Consider the following 16,933-nt stretch of genomic DNA (forward strand, 5'->3'; position numbering starts at 1 on the left):
TTTGAAGGGAAGTAAACATTAAACAAAATATATAAATAAAATATAGTGTGTCAGGGTGATGTTACGGAGAACAGTAAAGCAGAGAAGGGGGATGGATCGTCAAAGTCATATGTGTGACTCTCATAGGCACCGTGAGACGTTTTGATGAGAGAGAGGTGGTGGGGCCAAGAATGTCCAGGCCCAGTTGACACGAGAGGCAAATAACCAGAATTTGGACTTTGGTCCGTGAATACAGCATGGGGTGTGTTACCATTGCTTGCATATTGGGGTAACGCTTAGCCAGTTACATTTTCATACCCTCTCTCTTTCAGGTGGAGAAATGGAGCCAGTGCTGCCCCTATAGGTCCCCAGGGATTTAGTCTTCCCTGCAGATCTTCACATCCCCATCTCCCTGAGCCCTCCAGAAAATAATACAAACTCCACCAAGCTTGTTTTCTCCATACCTTTTTATTGAACTGTGCATACTTCATTAAAGGACCATTTGCTTAGAAATTCTTAAACGTTTGGACATATTTTACAAGACAGGACAGCAGCTGGAGGTCACAATTTCATCTCATCACATGCATAAAAAGACACCGTTTTTTTTGTTGTTTGGTTTATGTGTGTGTGTGTATTTGTGTGTGTGTATGTGCACGCACATGCACATACACACACACAATGCTCATTTTCACCTTTACAGGAAGGACTAGAGACATCAACTGACCAGAGATGAACAGGACCCACAAATGCGACCCCGAGAAAAGAATGGCTAAGGACATTGGTCTTTTATGGCTAATGTGATAGGCTTGGCCCCCATCATGGGTGGGGTGATCAGAATGGCTTTGCTGGCAGGAAAGCCTCAACCTCACACCATGGTTCCTGGGAGAGACAGAGGGTCTTAGCTAATGGAATTGGGGCACACACGACCTTAGGGGGGCACTGGGGCTCGGAAAATAGGGGAAAACCCATTGGCTCTCAAAGTCGGAGGGCGGGTTGGCCCTCTTTTCCAGCTGGACTTCCATGGCTCAGGGAATGCAATCCAGTTTCCAGATGTCAGCTCCCAAATTCCTGCCCCCAGCAAATCCCTTTTTTGTGAGCTAAACTAGAACATGAGGCTAAGAATGCAGGATAGGAAAGTAGGAAGGAGCCTGGGGCTGCCCTGTGGGGCCCCTGGAAGCGTAGCTCTGAGAAGACTGTGGCCCTTAGGGCAGACGAATGTCAAATTTGGACATTCACTTGCCCCCAACTGAGTCAAGGGGCAAATGGCATTGGTGGGGCTTACAGGCTTTAATTGGTGCGGTTTACAGGGGGGCGGGCATCTCCTTCTTTCCCAGTTAGCAATATCATCAAGCCAGGCAAGAACCAATGAATTCCTGTATTTACTCACTCAGAAGTCAATCGTTTACACATTCTCTCACTCAAAAGAGTACTGGTTGGGTGTCTACTATGTGCTACAGGCCTACACTGGGGGACAACCCTGAGTTCCTGGCACAGAAAATGACGTTGCCAGCCCTTGGCCTGGGACTGAAGCCAGGGTAGGTCTGGAGAGCAAACAGGTCAGCTGCCCCCAGCCCAGCAGCTGCTGACCTTCTTCTTTCCTGTCCATTAGGCACATGGAGCTTCGATGTCAGGCCTATCGGAGAGAGCCCAAAACCCTAGTGAAGATCAGGGGGCCATAAGCCAAAGCCGTGGAGAAATCTGAATCTCTTAGGCATCTTCTCATGTGCTTCCTTCTGTGTTTTCCAAACCTGGATTAGCTCAGGGAGGCAAGAAGTGTGGGATGATCTGTGTAGGACCCTTGAGAGCATCTTGAGACAGAATTGGGAGTCTCCTTCGTTTTCCAGAATTGTCATGCCATTGTAGCCACCAATGTGACATATTTCTGTAGGACAGAGCCTCAAAGGGGGATCTTGGGAACTGGGTTTTTGTTTCATTTTGTTTTGGGAGAGAGTATCTGCTCAGTCAGTTCATGCCACCCTATTGTCTTGCCTCACTTCATGATAAAACCACCTACAACAGCCTGGACTTGGGGTCACCCTGAGGACAAAGCCTCACCTCCTCCAAGCCCACAATACACAATTAGGGGGAGGGAAGCCTCGCCTCCTCCAAACCACCTCTTGTATAAAATACTCTCCTTGGAGAATGCAGTATCCAGATTCACTCGGGAAGGGGCTACAGATGTGGGAGACTGGCAGCTGAAGCCTTGTTTTGCTGCAAAATTGGATTACAGCTGCCTCTCTCTTTTGGTCCTTCTGGACTTGCTTCATTGGGTGGGGAATTTCAAATGTCTTGAATGGGATTTTCTGTTTTATTTGCCAGAAAAAAAAAAAAAAAAAAAAGCCCTTTTGGAGTGGTGCCATTTGCTATTGCCTGGGCAGTTAGACCGCTGGCTAGTGGATAAAAGATAATTGCATCTCTTGTACAAAAAGCCTCAGGCCTGTGAGGGCACAGGGTCTGGGCAGAAGAGCTGAAGCACCATGAGATGGCCAGCCAGAGATGGGACGATTTCTTGGCTGGTCTGGGAAGGTAGCATTAAGCCTCATCCTACCCAGTGTGGTTCCTGTTAGGGCACTGGGGATGGGTTAGATGAATGACTGGCAGGGTCATTAAAATTGCCCAAGATAGGAAGCAGCAGGGAAGCAGGGTATCCTGCTGCCACTTCCTTCCCCGGCACTCTTGCAGAGAACTCCAGATCCTAGAATTTGAGTTTCTGCTAACTGTACTCCCTCCTTTTGCCTGATGCCTTGAGCCTGCACCCAGATGTCCAAATCACATACAGACCTCCCTGGGGGAGGGGGATGAATTTCCCTGGTTGTTCAGTCCAGTTGCCATGCAATGTGAGGGCCCTCTGCAACATCCATTTTGTGCATCATCTAGCTTCTTTTTAAGCAGCTCATGCCCCAACACAGCACCGACTTCCATGGTGAGGCAGCCCTGCCCCTGAGAAGCACCTCCTTAAACCCAGCTGAAACTGACCGCTTCGTTCTCTCACACAACAGTGGCTTTCGGATACTCGCTCGCTCGCAGCCCTCCTCCAGGCAGATGGTTTCTTCTTCGGGAGAACTGCCCCCCCTTCCCCTATCCTGGCCAGCCCTTGGATCTTTTCAGGATCTTTGCAGAGAGGAATGAACAGTCACAATTGTGAGGGGAAAAAGATGAGGGACCACTGGATTAACCAGAGCCTCTTCCGAATCCACTTCTTCAGGCTGGCATTTGGGGATGTTCAGGAGAAATTCCAGGTTAAGAAAACCAGGGGCAGTAGATAGAAACCCAAACTTCCCAATCTCTCTCTAGATGAAAACAGCCACAGGATAGAGTATTTGCTTATCTGGGCATCAAACCTAGTGAACTACTGAGAGACAATTTTATTTTCTTCCTGTGCAAAAGTTTTTAAAAATTTAGTCTATTTTATTGGGCTCTGGTTCAAACCAGATTACCAGGAATTTTGGAGGTGGGAAAACTCTACATTTGTCCTTGGATTCGTTTCCTCTTGGAGTTTATCCAAGGGGATGGTTCATTGCCATGGGGGCCTGGATTCAGCTCAGAACTCTGATCTGGGCAGAGGCCAGAGTCCTGAAGCTGATAGTGAGGCAGATGGGGGTATGAACACCTAAATGAATGCAAGTTGGAGATCATCTGGCCTTTCTTCATCTTCCTGCATGAGTTGAAGAGTGGAGAATTGCTTTCTGCTGAAGATCCTGCTTCATGAGATGTCCTCTGCCCACCTGAGGCTGGAAGCTGCCAGGTGGAATTAAGACAGTACAGAAACTCCTCAGGGCCCGGATAGGTGGAAGCTGGAAAGACACCACTGCCCTTGCCACAAGTCTCTGGTGCTATGGAGCCAGGCAGCTGGGAAGGGAAGGGGAGATGAAATGGCAGATTCTGGGGGACATGTCTTCTCAGGGTTTGGCTGTAAGCTTGTCTATTATTTGTTTGTTTGTTTTTTTGGTGAGGATGTTGGAAATGGATTAAAATGAGGAACTGATAAGAAGTTGATGAGATCTGAGGCCCAGCATGTTCTCTGAGGTTTGTAAGAACCTGAAAATGCTCTGGCCTTCGGATCCAATTGATGTTACAGGGGAGCGGGGGACTGGAGATGGCAACAGGCCAGCCAAGAGGGGCTTGGGTGTGTTCTGGACCTCAGGGGGAAGTTTGCTTGCGTGAGATTTTCAGTCCCAAGATCTCTGGGGATGAGAAAATTCAGTCTCTTCAAAATGCCAGCAGGGTGGGGGAGAAGGAGCTGAACCAGCCCACATTCCATCCTGATTTTGAGGGCCATCCGTAGCCCTGCTTCCCCTGGTCTCACTCCTGCATCTGTGCCCTGGATTCTTAAGAACAATAAATAGGAGAAACACACAGACAGAACGAGGATAGTAACAGTGTCCACAGATTCGAGGCCAAGTGTCAGGAAATGCCTGCATGAGGAAGTCAGAATCCAATGTCTTCCCCATCCTCAGAAAGTCAGAATCAAAAGGAAGAAAGCCCAAGGGGTGATGGGAGGAAATGAGAGAGACCAGAAAATATCAGCTATGAGAATGACCAACCATAAAACTCCTAAAATGTTATTCTATATTACAAAAGAAGCCATGAGACTTAATATCCCTATTACAAATTTGCTAAAAACACACATATGCCTACATACTTTTTATCCCAACAGATAAAAAATAGACTACTCTGAGATACATGGATATCCTACAATACAGCCCTGCATCAGATACTTCTAGAGCCAGAAACATGGCAACAGAAAATGCAGAGGTAACTGTTATTTTGGGGGCGGAGCCAGGCTGGTTTGGGTCCCCCTGGCTGAGGGAAAGCATTTGCATGCTGTCATATAAGCCGGGAGAAACCAGAAACAGGAAACTGAGCTCAGGGCTGCAGGGGACCCAGAGGTGACCCCTTCTTCCTCTCGTCACTGGAAAAGCCCTTTCCCAAAGGATCATGCCCTGGAGGCATGTCACTTCAATCTCATTGGATTCAAAGTTACCTAAATGGAGGCTGAAGCCTGGGGTTGTGTTACTTGAGACTAGCTGGCAGAGAAATAAGGAAAGGGGGGCATGGAGGGGAGGGAAGAGAGGAAGGGGGAGAAAGAGGGAGACCTGGCTCTAGTGACCCTTGTCCATGGTGAAGTTTAAATTTCAAACCCTTGTCCGTGGACGAGACACTCCAGCCGTGACTTGGAACAAGACAGATATGTTACAAACATCAATACATCACAGTTGTACAGAAGAGAATACTGTTGGTGGTGGTGTTTTCTCCTCAGAAAAGTGGGTCTTATTAGGAGAAAGGGCAGGGGTGAAGCTACAGTCACCAAGACGCGGTGGAGGAGAGCTGGGAGTCAGTTTGGCAAAGTTTGTCGTCACCAGCGCTACTCGGGGGCAAGCCGGGTGAGGTGAAAGGAATGGCCTCCTCAGGATTTTGCTGTTCCCCCCTCTTCTGTCTTCTTCCTTCTTGATCCCCAGTGCTTTTAGAGAAAGGGACTTCACGGAGACAATGTGTTCTATCCTCTTTTCTTCTTTCCCCATGAAGTGTGCTTAAGATAAAATTCCTAGAGAAGGCACTGAGAAATCTACTGCACCAAAGTCCTGTTGTTTGTCTTTACCCAAAGATAAAAAAGTGAAAACAAGCCGACTCCTCCAGAGCTCGCCCACCTCTCTCTCCGTGGGTCGCAGGCTCCCCCGTGTGATCGGGGACACACAGAGACCTGGTCCCTAGCCCTTACTGCTAATGGTGGAAGTTGGAAGCCAAGGTCCGCTGGGTTCTTGACCAGGGTTTCACCGAATTCGCCAAAGGGACCAGGCATTCACCAGCTCCAGCCCCTAGTTTGGTTTCTTTGGGTTGACTTGTTTTTATTTTTTATTTTTTATTTTTCCCATTTTTGTTGGTTCAGGAATGGGTAGGACATGGATCACTGAGTTAAAGTGCTTATTTGCCTGCAGACCATGCTCTTTCCTCTCCTCCATGAGGACCTGTCTGTCTTGGTCAGCTTCTCCATGGAGACTCTTAGGTAGATTTCCCAGTGCATGTACACAGGTACAGGTAAGGTGTACAACATTTTAAAAATCGGGGTACGTTCCTTTTTTGGCAGGTGGGGCCTGGGAAAACTTACAATACTCTATTTTGAGTTGGGCACAGGATAAAAGCTATATTCCCACAATACATACACCAAGTAAAAGAAAAAAACCAAAACAAAATGCAATACTTTCTAAGCATAGTATATGCTGAGTTTCAATTATTCTGTTTCTATAAGAACTCTATAGGACTCTGGCTAGTAAGCCTGAAAAGGTAGGTTCTTAATGATACTTCTGAATTCGTCCTTCAAAAGTGACTCAATAAAATGCTACTTTAAGGTCAGACAAACTACACTGGGGAACGGAGGGCCAGGTCCTGTGTGACCACACAAGGCAGAAAGGGCCTTTGGTTACAAGGAGAGTTGCACCAATTGGTTATTAGTTTAAAAAAAAAAAAGAAAGAAAGAAAGAAAGAAAAACCATATCCAATCTGTACACTTCTCATCTGCTTCAACCAACAAATGAAATGCCTTGATTTGAAGAAGGGGTGGTAAGTTCCTTCTCGCTATATATATGGCTATATTTAAACATGTTCACTTTCCTGATATGTAAAATAGACTCTATTATTATTGTTATTAATTTTTTACAGATAGCATCAGCTCTAAAAATATCTGAATCGGAAATCACAACTATTTACTTTTATCAAAAAGCATTTGTTTGTTTTCCCTGAATTTTCACGTTTGTGCTGACGGCCGACGGAAATGGTGATAAAAACAAGGAAGAGACAGGTGAGCTGACATGGCCTGGGGAGGACTGTCCGGCGGCCGCTCCTCTGGAGGCCCCCAGCCCGCACCGTGTGCCCCGCAAAGCACTCGGGCCCGCTGCTGCTTCCTCTCTCTGGCATGCCCCCAGCACGGGATGACCTCCCACTTTCCCTGCCCCTTTGCGGGTGCTGCTGGGGTGCTCTGAAGAAACCTCGGAGCGTCAAGATACTTCGGCCTCGTTTTGTGCGGTAACACACACACTCGGAGGGATCCGCAGTCCTTGGAGACGCTGAGAAGCAGTATGGACCAGGTACGTATTCAGCAGAGAACACTGTGTTTTTAAGGGAGGTGGAATGACTCCATGTCATCATACCTGTGACAGGTGGTCCAACCTCATGCCACTGTACAGAGGGCACGCAGAAGGACTCTGTGGTATCTGTGTACTGACAGATGGATCGTGCCATCATACTAACAGGCAGACCAGTAACATATTGTATGAAGGACAGGCGAACCACTCCATGTTTGTTCCATCAGGAAGACGCATGTCTGTCACTGGATTGTGGATTGGCAGATCTACGCTACTGGACTTGGGACATCATCCATCAATGTTGTATTAAGAGAACGACATCGGTCCATTGTACTAAAGACAGGCAGATCAACGACAGGTCATCTTTACTGACAGATGGGCCAACAACATGGCATCATGCTGATCAGTGGCTCAACCCAATGTTTCTGAACTGAGGAATGGCCAACACTTCCATCCTGGACCCGACTCAGGCAGGCCAACGCCAGGTCGTCAAACTAGGACAGGAAGACCAACACCAAGAGATACACCAGAACCATTCACAATGCACACGAATACTTATTGCTTTTGTCTGTACTGGCTGCATTGATGGCTGCAGAAAGGAGGGCTGAGTTTCCGTACAGACAGTGACACTGAAAACACACCAACAGCTGGTTGACAAGAAAGAGAACAGAGTAAACACCCAATGCCCACCGTCTACTGTACTCTTCTGAGATGTGCATGTTTCCGGTACACGTGACTCTGTGAGAGGCCCCACACAAGGGCTCAAGTACCCTTCCTCGCAAAGGGGGCTAATGGGAAGCTTCAGAGGGGCAGGGAAGGAGCCCACAGACTTTGACATGGCAGACGGCAATACCAGCACAAAATCCCCCACCGTGGCCGGACACAGGCATGGAGCAACCACCCAACTACAGTCCCAAAAAGTGGCCCACGGGAAATAGTGCTTGTTTTAAAGTGCAAGATGTTGACACTGTCCCTGGTAGAACCTATTTTTGAAAAACATAAAGTGCTTTTTATTTTAACTTTTTTTTTAAAACTTGAATACCACAGGAAACAAAAAAGAATTTCTATTATAGTAGATGCTTTCCCTGCTGCAGCAGGAAGTATTCAAAAGTCTGAATTGGGCATTTCAATTGGGGATTCTTTTTTTTCCTTTCATTTTTTGCAGGTAAAAAAAAAAATCAGATTTTATTCTGTTCTTCGGTAACATACAGTCTCTTTGAATAAGCTATTTCTTTTGCATATTTGACACTTGCATATCTTTTGAGTCTACACTAGTGATGTACAGAAAGTGTTTTCCTTATACAACCCTAAAGCAATGCTCACAGTTCCTACTGTTGGCTGAGTGCCTGCCGTCTGAACCCTTCCCAGATTGCCAGGGGGCGATTAGAATCAAGTACAAGTGGTGCAACTCACCCTGATGATATTTCAAAATAAAATCTCAGGTACTACGGAACACTGAAGTCAATGAAGACATTTGAGTAAGGGTTTTGCGCTGGGATCGTGGCTTATGGCGCAGAAATTTCCCCATGACATGAGTATCTTCTGTAGCCTTCTAACAGTGGGATCCATCCAGGAGGTGATGGACAGGAGTTCCTAGAGGTGGCCAGGTAACACCCAAAACGAAATTGGTCAACCCAGCCACTTATTGTTCCAGAATCCTTCTCCAGCTGAAGCCAGGAGGGATGGTGATGCTGCCCCCACCTCCAACCCTGAGGCTGTGATGGAGAGCCATGACAGACAAGTGGGGAGTGTGTGGCCTTGGTTAGGTCCAGCATGTGGTAGTGGTGGCTGTGAGTTCTGCCCATGTTATCTTCCAAAGAGGGCAGTGGACTTGTTACAAGGAGACACCATATCCTGTGGCTTGGCCAACTTCATTCTGTCGTACCTGTCATGGCTCTCAAGGCCCTTGGAGAGCCTCCTCTGGAGTTTCACTTCTGTCTGGGGGGCTTTGCAGAGCCTTTCTGAGTTCGTGTGGAAAAGCTCTGTGGCAGGTAAGCTGAACAGCACGCCTCTCAGGTCTTGCGACAAGTCTCTGTTGCAGCTGGGGTAGCTCAGATGCTCTGATCCCGTGTGCTTCCATGGGCTCCTCCTCCCGGCAACACGCGGACGTCAGGGGAGATGTGGTTCTCGAGTTTGCACTTTTCCTGACCACTGGGGCCTTTTCCAGTCAATGCTTCTGTAGAGTAAATACAGTTCTGCCTCAAGAACTTAGGGGAGGTGGGTAAGGGGGAGCTTTCAAAGTGGTTCTTCTCTGATCTTGTCCCCACGCTGAACTTGGGACTGGTGCTCACATGGACACCCTTGGGAGGGCTGGAATCTACACTGTAGAGCACCTGCCCCTCATCATCTGTGTCCGCATCAATGTACTGGTGGACACCTGCTTCGAAGTTGAATGCTATTGCTGTGTGTTTCTCAGGTGATCGGGGGGGCGTCCTAGCACTTGCTGTGGTGTAGATGGAGGACTCTGGACTCAGTACAGGCCTGTCCAAGAGTGTGGCACACTCCAGTCCAGCGACAGCAGCTGCAGCGCCCCCCCGGTTCCTAAGAGGGTCATGGTACATCCCCAGAACGGGGACTAGTGGACTGGGATCACCCTCCATGAAGTTGACTTTAAGTGCTCGGAGCTTCAGGGGGTTGTTTGTCTTCAGAGAACTCTTGGGGCTCTCAATGAAGAAGGTAGAGCGATGGCTGGCATCAGGGGTGGGGTTGGCCTCCACAAATCTACCGCCACTGGCACCCAGAGCTCCCCGCCAGCCCATTTCTGGGGCTATGCTGCCCCCAGTCTTGCTGGGAAGTGATGCCAAAGGGCTGTGGGAGAATCTGGTGGCTTCAGGGAAGTCTGTGGCACAACTAATGAAGCTATCAATGCTCGACATGCTTCGCATATCGATGACCCCTTCTGTACGTGTGGGCAGAGGGGCTACAGGGCTGGGGATGCTCTCCATTTCAAGTTCTTCCTTTGGTTTGCTCTGTGTTGTTGACTCCTTGGTATTGAGGATGGGTTGAGATTGGGTCTTGGCCATCTTATTGTACATGTCTTCCAACTGCTGGACGTTCAGGTGCTGAGGACTAGAAGAGGATCTGGCCTTCTCAGGGGACCCCTGCTCCTTGGTTTCAAAGGACTTACTTGAGCTAGTTTCAGATAGTGTCCTCTTTGTCCATTTCCATTTGTTGGGAGACAAGTGATTATCTTGCACTTTGTCCTTCTTACCCATATTTTCTCCATTTTTCTCAACCACAATGTCCATCATTTCGATGCTCCGGGCAAAAGCATCTTTCATGTTCATGGATACAATGCTGCCATTCCTCTTGGCTCTCTCCAGAGCCTCTCTCCGCTTGATTGCTTTCTCCTGCCTCTTCTGCTCCTTGTAGAACTCAGAGAAGTTATTGACAATGATGGGGATGGGAAGAGCAATCACCAGGACCCCTGCAATGCAGCAGAGCCCCCCGACAATCTTCCCCAGGAGAGTCTTGGGGTAGATGTCTCCATACCCAACCGTTGTCATGGTGATGGTGGCCCACCAGAAAGAGGCTGGGATGCTTTTGAACTTGGTGTCATCCTCATCCTTCTCAGCAAAGAAAACAAGGCTGGAGAAAATCATGATGCCCATGGCGAGGAAGAGGATGAGCAAGCCCAACTCATTGTAGCTCCTCCGCAGGGTGAAGCCCAAGGACTGGAGGCCAGTGGAGTGGCGCGCGAGCTTAAGGATGCGGAGGATACGCATGATGCGGAAGATCTGGACCACGCGGCGGACGTTCTGGAACTGCAGCACACTCTTGTTGGATTCGGTGAGGAAGATGGTGACATAGTATGGCAAGATGGCCAACAAGTCAATGGCATTGAGTGGGCCCTTGAAGAACTTCCACTTCTTGGGTGAGGAGAGGAATCGCAGCAGATACTCCATGGTGAACCATGCAATGCACACGGCCTCCACATGGGCCAGCTGGGGGTTGTCTGTGGTCTGGCCGAACTCGTCAAGGCTCTGCAGCTCTGGCAGCGTGTTGAGTGACAGGGCAATGGTGGAGAGGACGATGAACATGATGGAAATTATGGCAAGGATCTGCAAGGAGAAGAGAGTGGGATTTAGTTACCAACCTCCAATAGGATGGTCATCCTAACACCCTGAGTCTACAGGATATTCCTCAACATTCAAGAGTATTTTCACATCTCACTAGTCACTTGATGCCTGGATGTTTGAGCTAAAAAGGTCATTTATTCAAATCCATTTACTGTACAGACGTACAAACTGAAGCCCAGACACTGCAATGATTTAAGGCTAATACTTCCAGGCCGGGGTTTGGCAGTAAGGACACAGGAGATCTGAAAGACGGTGTAGGAGTGGCAATTTAGAGCTTGGGGTCTGGTGTCAGGTTGTTCTGGGTTTGAATCCCAGCTCTGCCGCTTGCTTACCTTGAGCCAGTTGTTCACTCTAAGCCTCATTTTATCTTCATCTGCAAAATGGGATGGTAAATAACAGTGTCTACCTCAGAGGGCTGCTGCAAGGAGTAAATGTGTTAATATGGGCAAAGTGTTTAGGACAGCTTCCAGCAGCACACAGAGAGTGTCTGATATATGCCATCCATCCTTGTAGGGGGTGGTCTCTCAGTCTACAGCACCCCATCAGCCTAGTCCACCCAGCCTCCAAGTGGTCCAGCTCTTCTTTGCTTCCTGCCCGGTCCCGAAATGGCCTGCTATGTCCCATGGGACAATACCCTTGCTGCTCGGGTGGGCATGAGAGGCTCCGTTCTCTGCAGTGAATCCCCACTCACCACACGGGGTTGTCAAGCCTACATTTTTACTTTGATCCCTCTCTTTGGGCCTCTTCTGCCTCAGGTTCCCAAATATCATGCTTCTCTGGCTACATGGTTTGTTGGTCAATCCTGCATGGCTGTGTCTCTTCTTCTCTGTTCAGTGAACTCCAATCTATCTTTTAAAACCCGGCCCATGTGGACCCTCCCTGAGGTAGAGGTCAGTGATTCATCAACCTTATACCCAGTGCTCAGTAATCACTTTACAAAAAGAAGTATCCGATACATACAAAAGTATATCAAACTTATATATATTTATAAACCATAATCAAGTGAATGCCTGTGAACCCATGACCTGGGTGAAGAAACGGTATGTGACAATAATGCTGACATTGTCTGTGGGTCCTTTGCCACCCTGGGGGTAACCACAATTTCTTCTCATCCCTTTTCTTTTCTGGAGAGTTTTTTTTTTTTTTTTTTTTTTAAATTTATTCATGAGACACACACACACACACAGAGGCAGAGACACAGGCAGAGGGAGAAGCAGACTCCATGCAGGGAGCCCGATGTGGGACTCGATCCCAGGTCTCCAGGATCATGCCCTGGGCTGAAGGCAATGCTAAACCGATGAGCCATCCGGGCTGCCCTTTTCTGGAGAGTTTTAAATACAGGGCTAATATGTCCCTAACAAATCACTATTTTGTCTGGCTCAGGACTGACAGCCTATTGTATGTTGTTGTTTTGCTGCTTGTACTACTCTTCTACTCAGTAGCCAAATGCCACCACCACACACTGCTCACCTTGTCTCTATTTTAGCCTTGTCCTAAGAAATGACATTTGCAAAGATGCTGATTTTGCGTGCTAGGGAAAGATGTGTTAAATATTCATTAAAATAAATAGCTGCTTATTGGAATAAAACATTCCGGCAGCATACTTTGGGAACTCCTTCACAGAGTTAGGAGTGTGGTCTCTAAAGGTAGAATCCAGCTCTGCTACCCTGTGTTTCCTGGCTGAGTGGCCTTGGCATTGAAACATTCCTTGTCTCAGTTTCCTATGAATATTGTGAAATGGGGATATTCCAGTCATTCATAACTGAGGAGTGATTTTGTCCCCTCAAAATCTGACAAATGCCACAGGAATTTTTGGTTGTCATGACTTGGGGGTGGAGTGCTCCTGGCAGCCATCGGGTAGAGGCCAGCGATGCTGCTGAACACCCCGCTGTGCACAGGACTGCAATGAGGAATTATCTGGCTCAAAATGTCAATAGTACCAAGGCAGAGAAACCCTAGAGTATACCAGTAGCCAGTCCCTCATAAATTATAGAGAGGGGGACAAAGCGATTATGCATGTAGAATTATTAGCGCAGGGCTAGACACAAAGTGGGTCTGGTTTTCTGGGGCAGCCAGCCAGGGCCTTGGGTGAGCCCTGCAGGTTGCTGCTCTAGGTGGGTACAGACCAACCCCTACCCCCTCCAAAGGAGGAAGCCTGCAGGAGGAGGAGCAGATTCCTGGGAAGCCTGTTTCTTTAAGAGCTGGGAGGTCCCATTCCTGCTCCCCCTCCCCCCAGGCTAGCAAGGGAAGCCTGCTCCAGTTTCTAACCCCTAGACAACTCCAGGGAAGGCCAACATAATTGATGTTCTGCTGACAGATGCATGAATTATGCACCCGGCATATTATGCACATATTATGTACAGTCCTTAGGGCCTGTTATTCTAAGGGCAGGCACCACCTGTGTACCTGAGAATGTGCCCTCCCCTCCCCTCCTCTCAGCCCCAGGACACCTAGGAAAGAAGAAAAGGGGGCAGAGGCCTCACTGGCTCCTGTGGGAGGGCCATCTGCTGCTCAGGGTTGTGTTGGGAGGGTCAGAGCACCTGGGGCCTCTTGCCCTGCCTGCTGTGTGAAAAGTTTCCTTTCTTAGACCCACTGAAGCCTTTAGAGTCAGGGCCATACTTCCTGGCTGGGGAACTTCCAAGTGGGAGTTAAACCCTCTGTGCCTCAGTTTCCTTATCTGTAAGATTTGGGCTAGTGGGGGGGGGGTTTGGAGGCTGCAACGAGAGTTCAATGAATTCATAAGGCCCTTAGATCAGCTTTTATTGCCGTCATCACTCTGTAGTGATGTATTATATTTAATGTATGAGCTGGTTTTGGATATGGGTTTGAGTCCTGACACTATTATCCCTGGCTGTTGGCTTTGGACGAATCGATTCCCCTCTCTGAGCCTCCATTTCTCCATTTTTATCTCTAGAAAGGAGATGAAAGTAACTGAGTACTTACCACATAACATAACAGCTATTTAATATGTGTTATGTTATTAAATTATTATCCAGGTGATTTATCATCATGCCCACTCCCTGCCCCTGGACTGGTTGCTGAGGTTTGTGGGCCCCAGTGCCTGCTAAGGCAGCAGACATCCCACAAACAGCCTGAAACCCAAACAAACAGTTTTGACCTGGTCTCTGGGAAGGACCCTAGGGGTGGGGGGACCAGCCAGCACCCAGAGTCCTCCCAGCCCTTGTCAAACCCCTGTCTGGGCCTCTGCATTTCCAGCTTTGTTTTCCTGGGATCTGAGCCCAATCAAGTTTGGGCAGGACTCCAGGAACCCAGGGAGCAAAGGCAAACATCAGGACAAGGGACTTGGAGGCAGTCCTCAAATTCCCTCCCTGTGAGGAGATTCTGGATCCTGGAACCCACCTGTCTGCACTAAATGAGGGCAGAGGCTTTGGTCCTCTGGGGGAAGAGAAAAGCAGGTGGGAGTTCCCAGGGTGGGATCCAGGGGTCCTGGAGCTAGGCCCTCCTCCTAATTGTCAGCTCTGGTGGTTGATCACGGGGATGCCCACCTTTGGCTCCAGCAGCTATAAATACAAACTGTTTATCATTTCCTCCACATACTCCCCTGCTCTTCCAGGAATGTGAACAAGGCACAGAATATCTGTGCATAAAAGGGCACAGGCTCCTGTGTGGAAAGATGGGGAGACTCAAGCAGAGAAGGGAAGGGACTCATTCATGGGTACGCAGCCCATTGGTGTCAAACCCATAGAGGGACATTAGAAGCTCTAGCAAGCTGAGAGATGATCAGGGCTTAGAAATTGCTTTTTTTTTTAAACAAGTGTCATAAATGATTTAATAATTTTAAATTTTAATTCCAGGATAGTTAACCTACAGTATTATATTAGTTTCAACATACAGTACAGTAATTCAACAATTCTGTATATTATTCAGGGCTTGTTGTGATAAGTGTACTTTTATTTGGAAACTGCTCTTCATGCACAAGCAAGTGTATAACAGCATTATCCCTAAATAAAAAAGTGGAAGTGACCCAAATGTCTATCAACTGATGATGTGATCAACTGTGGTATATCCTTAGAATGAAATATTACTTATCCATAAAAAGGGATGGAGGACTGGCACAGGCTAAAATGTGGGTGAACCTCAAAAACATGATGCTGGGTGAAAGAAGCCAGACATGAAGGACCACATACTATAGGATTCCATTTAAGTAAAGTGTCCAGATAAGGCAAATCTATAGAGATAAAAAGCAGATTAGAGGCTGCAGGGTAGGAATATGGATTAACAGTTGTAATGATGTCACTGGGGTGATAAAGTGTTCTAAAATTGATTTAGGGTGATGGTTGCACAACTTAGAAAATTTACTAAAAAGTCAGGGAGCTGCACACCAGGAATGGTTAATTAGATGATATGTAAAATAAGTCTTAATAAAACTATAAAATTTTTGCTTTCCATAAAGAATATCCCATTGCTTTTGATCCTCACAACCAGCCTGATAGGTCCCAGGAGAGAAGCAAGACTCCAACCAACCCATAGCCCTGTTGTAAATCCTGTAAATGGCTCCACAAACTCTTGGATAAAGTTCTAATCTTCACATTTAACTGGCATGTGTAATTATCAGGTGATTTGCTAATTGCTGGGGGTGCAACATGGATAAGAAAGACTGTTTCTATGGCCTCAAGGAGCTGGGAGGGAGAGATGAACAAGACAATCCATAAACCCATAAAAAAGCAAGATGATGTCAGATAGTATTAAGTGCTACATGTTATTGAGAAAAACAAACCAGTGGGATCAGTAGGGAAGCAAGGGGGTAGGGTGTCCACATGAAGTTGGGTAGTTAGGGCAGACCTATTTTAGGAGGTGCCCTGGTTGTTGAGACTTGAGGATGAGGAGTATATTGTTCAAAGACCTGAGCATTCCAGGCAGAAGGCATAGCATGTGCAAAGGCCCTGAGGTGGGAATGATTTTGGTTCAATCCAACAACACAAAGCAGCTCAGTGTAGGTGAGGGCTGAGTAAGAGGGAGAGTTGGAGGGCAGGAGGAGAGGTTGGAGAGGCAGGAGGAGCTGATGAAGAGTGATAGAGAGATTTGGGTTTTTATATTGACTACCTTTCTTCTCACTCTCCAGACTATTTCCTGAATTTCCCACTGTATATTCTATACTGAATCCAGGTGAAAACACTTATAGTTCCCAAGCCTCACTGCCATGGTTGCACATACTTTGAAGTCCTCACCATACTGTTCCCTTTGCCTTCTGTGCCCTTCCTCCTCCACTTCTCCTGGCTGATTCCTACTGCCCATCAGCCCTCAACATAGTGGCCAGTGAGCCTGCTCTGACCCCCAGGTCTGGGTTGGGCATGTCCATGCTCTGGACGCCCACAGCTCCGAAGCTTCGCCCATCATAGCACTGATCTTACTGAGCTGAAATTTTCGCTTCTGGGTCCTGCAAAACAACATCGGCTCATGAGGACCCAGGCTGAGTCTATCTTGTACTGCTGTGTCCTTAGCTCCTGACACAGTGCCTGGCACAGAGTAGGTGCTCCCTAAATAGTTGGTAAGTGAATGAACAAGCAAATGAATGAAAGGGAGGCTCAGAGAACGAAGTGGCTTTTCCAGGGCCACATAACTTGGAAGAGGTAGATCTGGGACTTGATCTCTGGTCTGTGGGTGTCCACAAGATGGTTTCAAGGACGTAGGAGGAGGCAGCTTCCGGACCAGCAAACCTTTCGCTCCTTTTATGGCCCTTCCGCTTCCCTAGCTTTAAAGGGAGATTATAGCCAGGGAGTTTTAATTAGAAGGGTCACTGGTGCAGATCCGATTAAGGGGATTGGGAGCAGACTG

At 47.8% G+C, this 16,933-nt stretch overlaps 1 protein-coding gene across 1 annotated transcript in view; it reads right to left on the bottom strand.

The window, feature by feature from the left end:
- Positions 1 to 428: 428 nt before the first annotated feature.
- The window catches only part of KCNB1 (potassium voltage-gated channel subfamily B member 1), a 101,324-nt gene continuing 84,819 nt past the window's right edge, over positions 429 to 16,933 (bottom strand). The window contains exon 3 of the mRNA XM_035705350.2: positions 429 to 11,119. Coding sequence (XP_035561243.1) covers positions 9,110 to 11,119 — 2,010 coding nt within the window. The 3' untranslated portion in view covers positions 429 to 9,109. The remainder of the gene's footprint in view (positions 11,120 to 16,933) is intronic.

The sequence above is a fragment of the Canis lupus genome, chromosome 24 (genome assembly GCF_003254725.2).
Source record: "Canis lupus dingo isolate Sandy chromosome 24, ASM325472v2, whole genome shotgun sequence".
In the NCBI taxonomy this organism is placed as follows: Eukaryota; Metazoa; Chordata; class Mammalia; order Carnivora; family Canidae; genus Canis; species Canis lupus.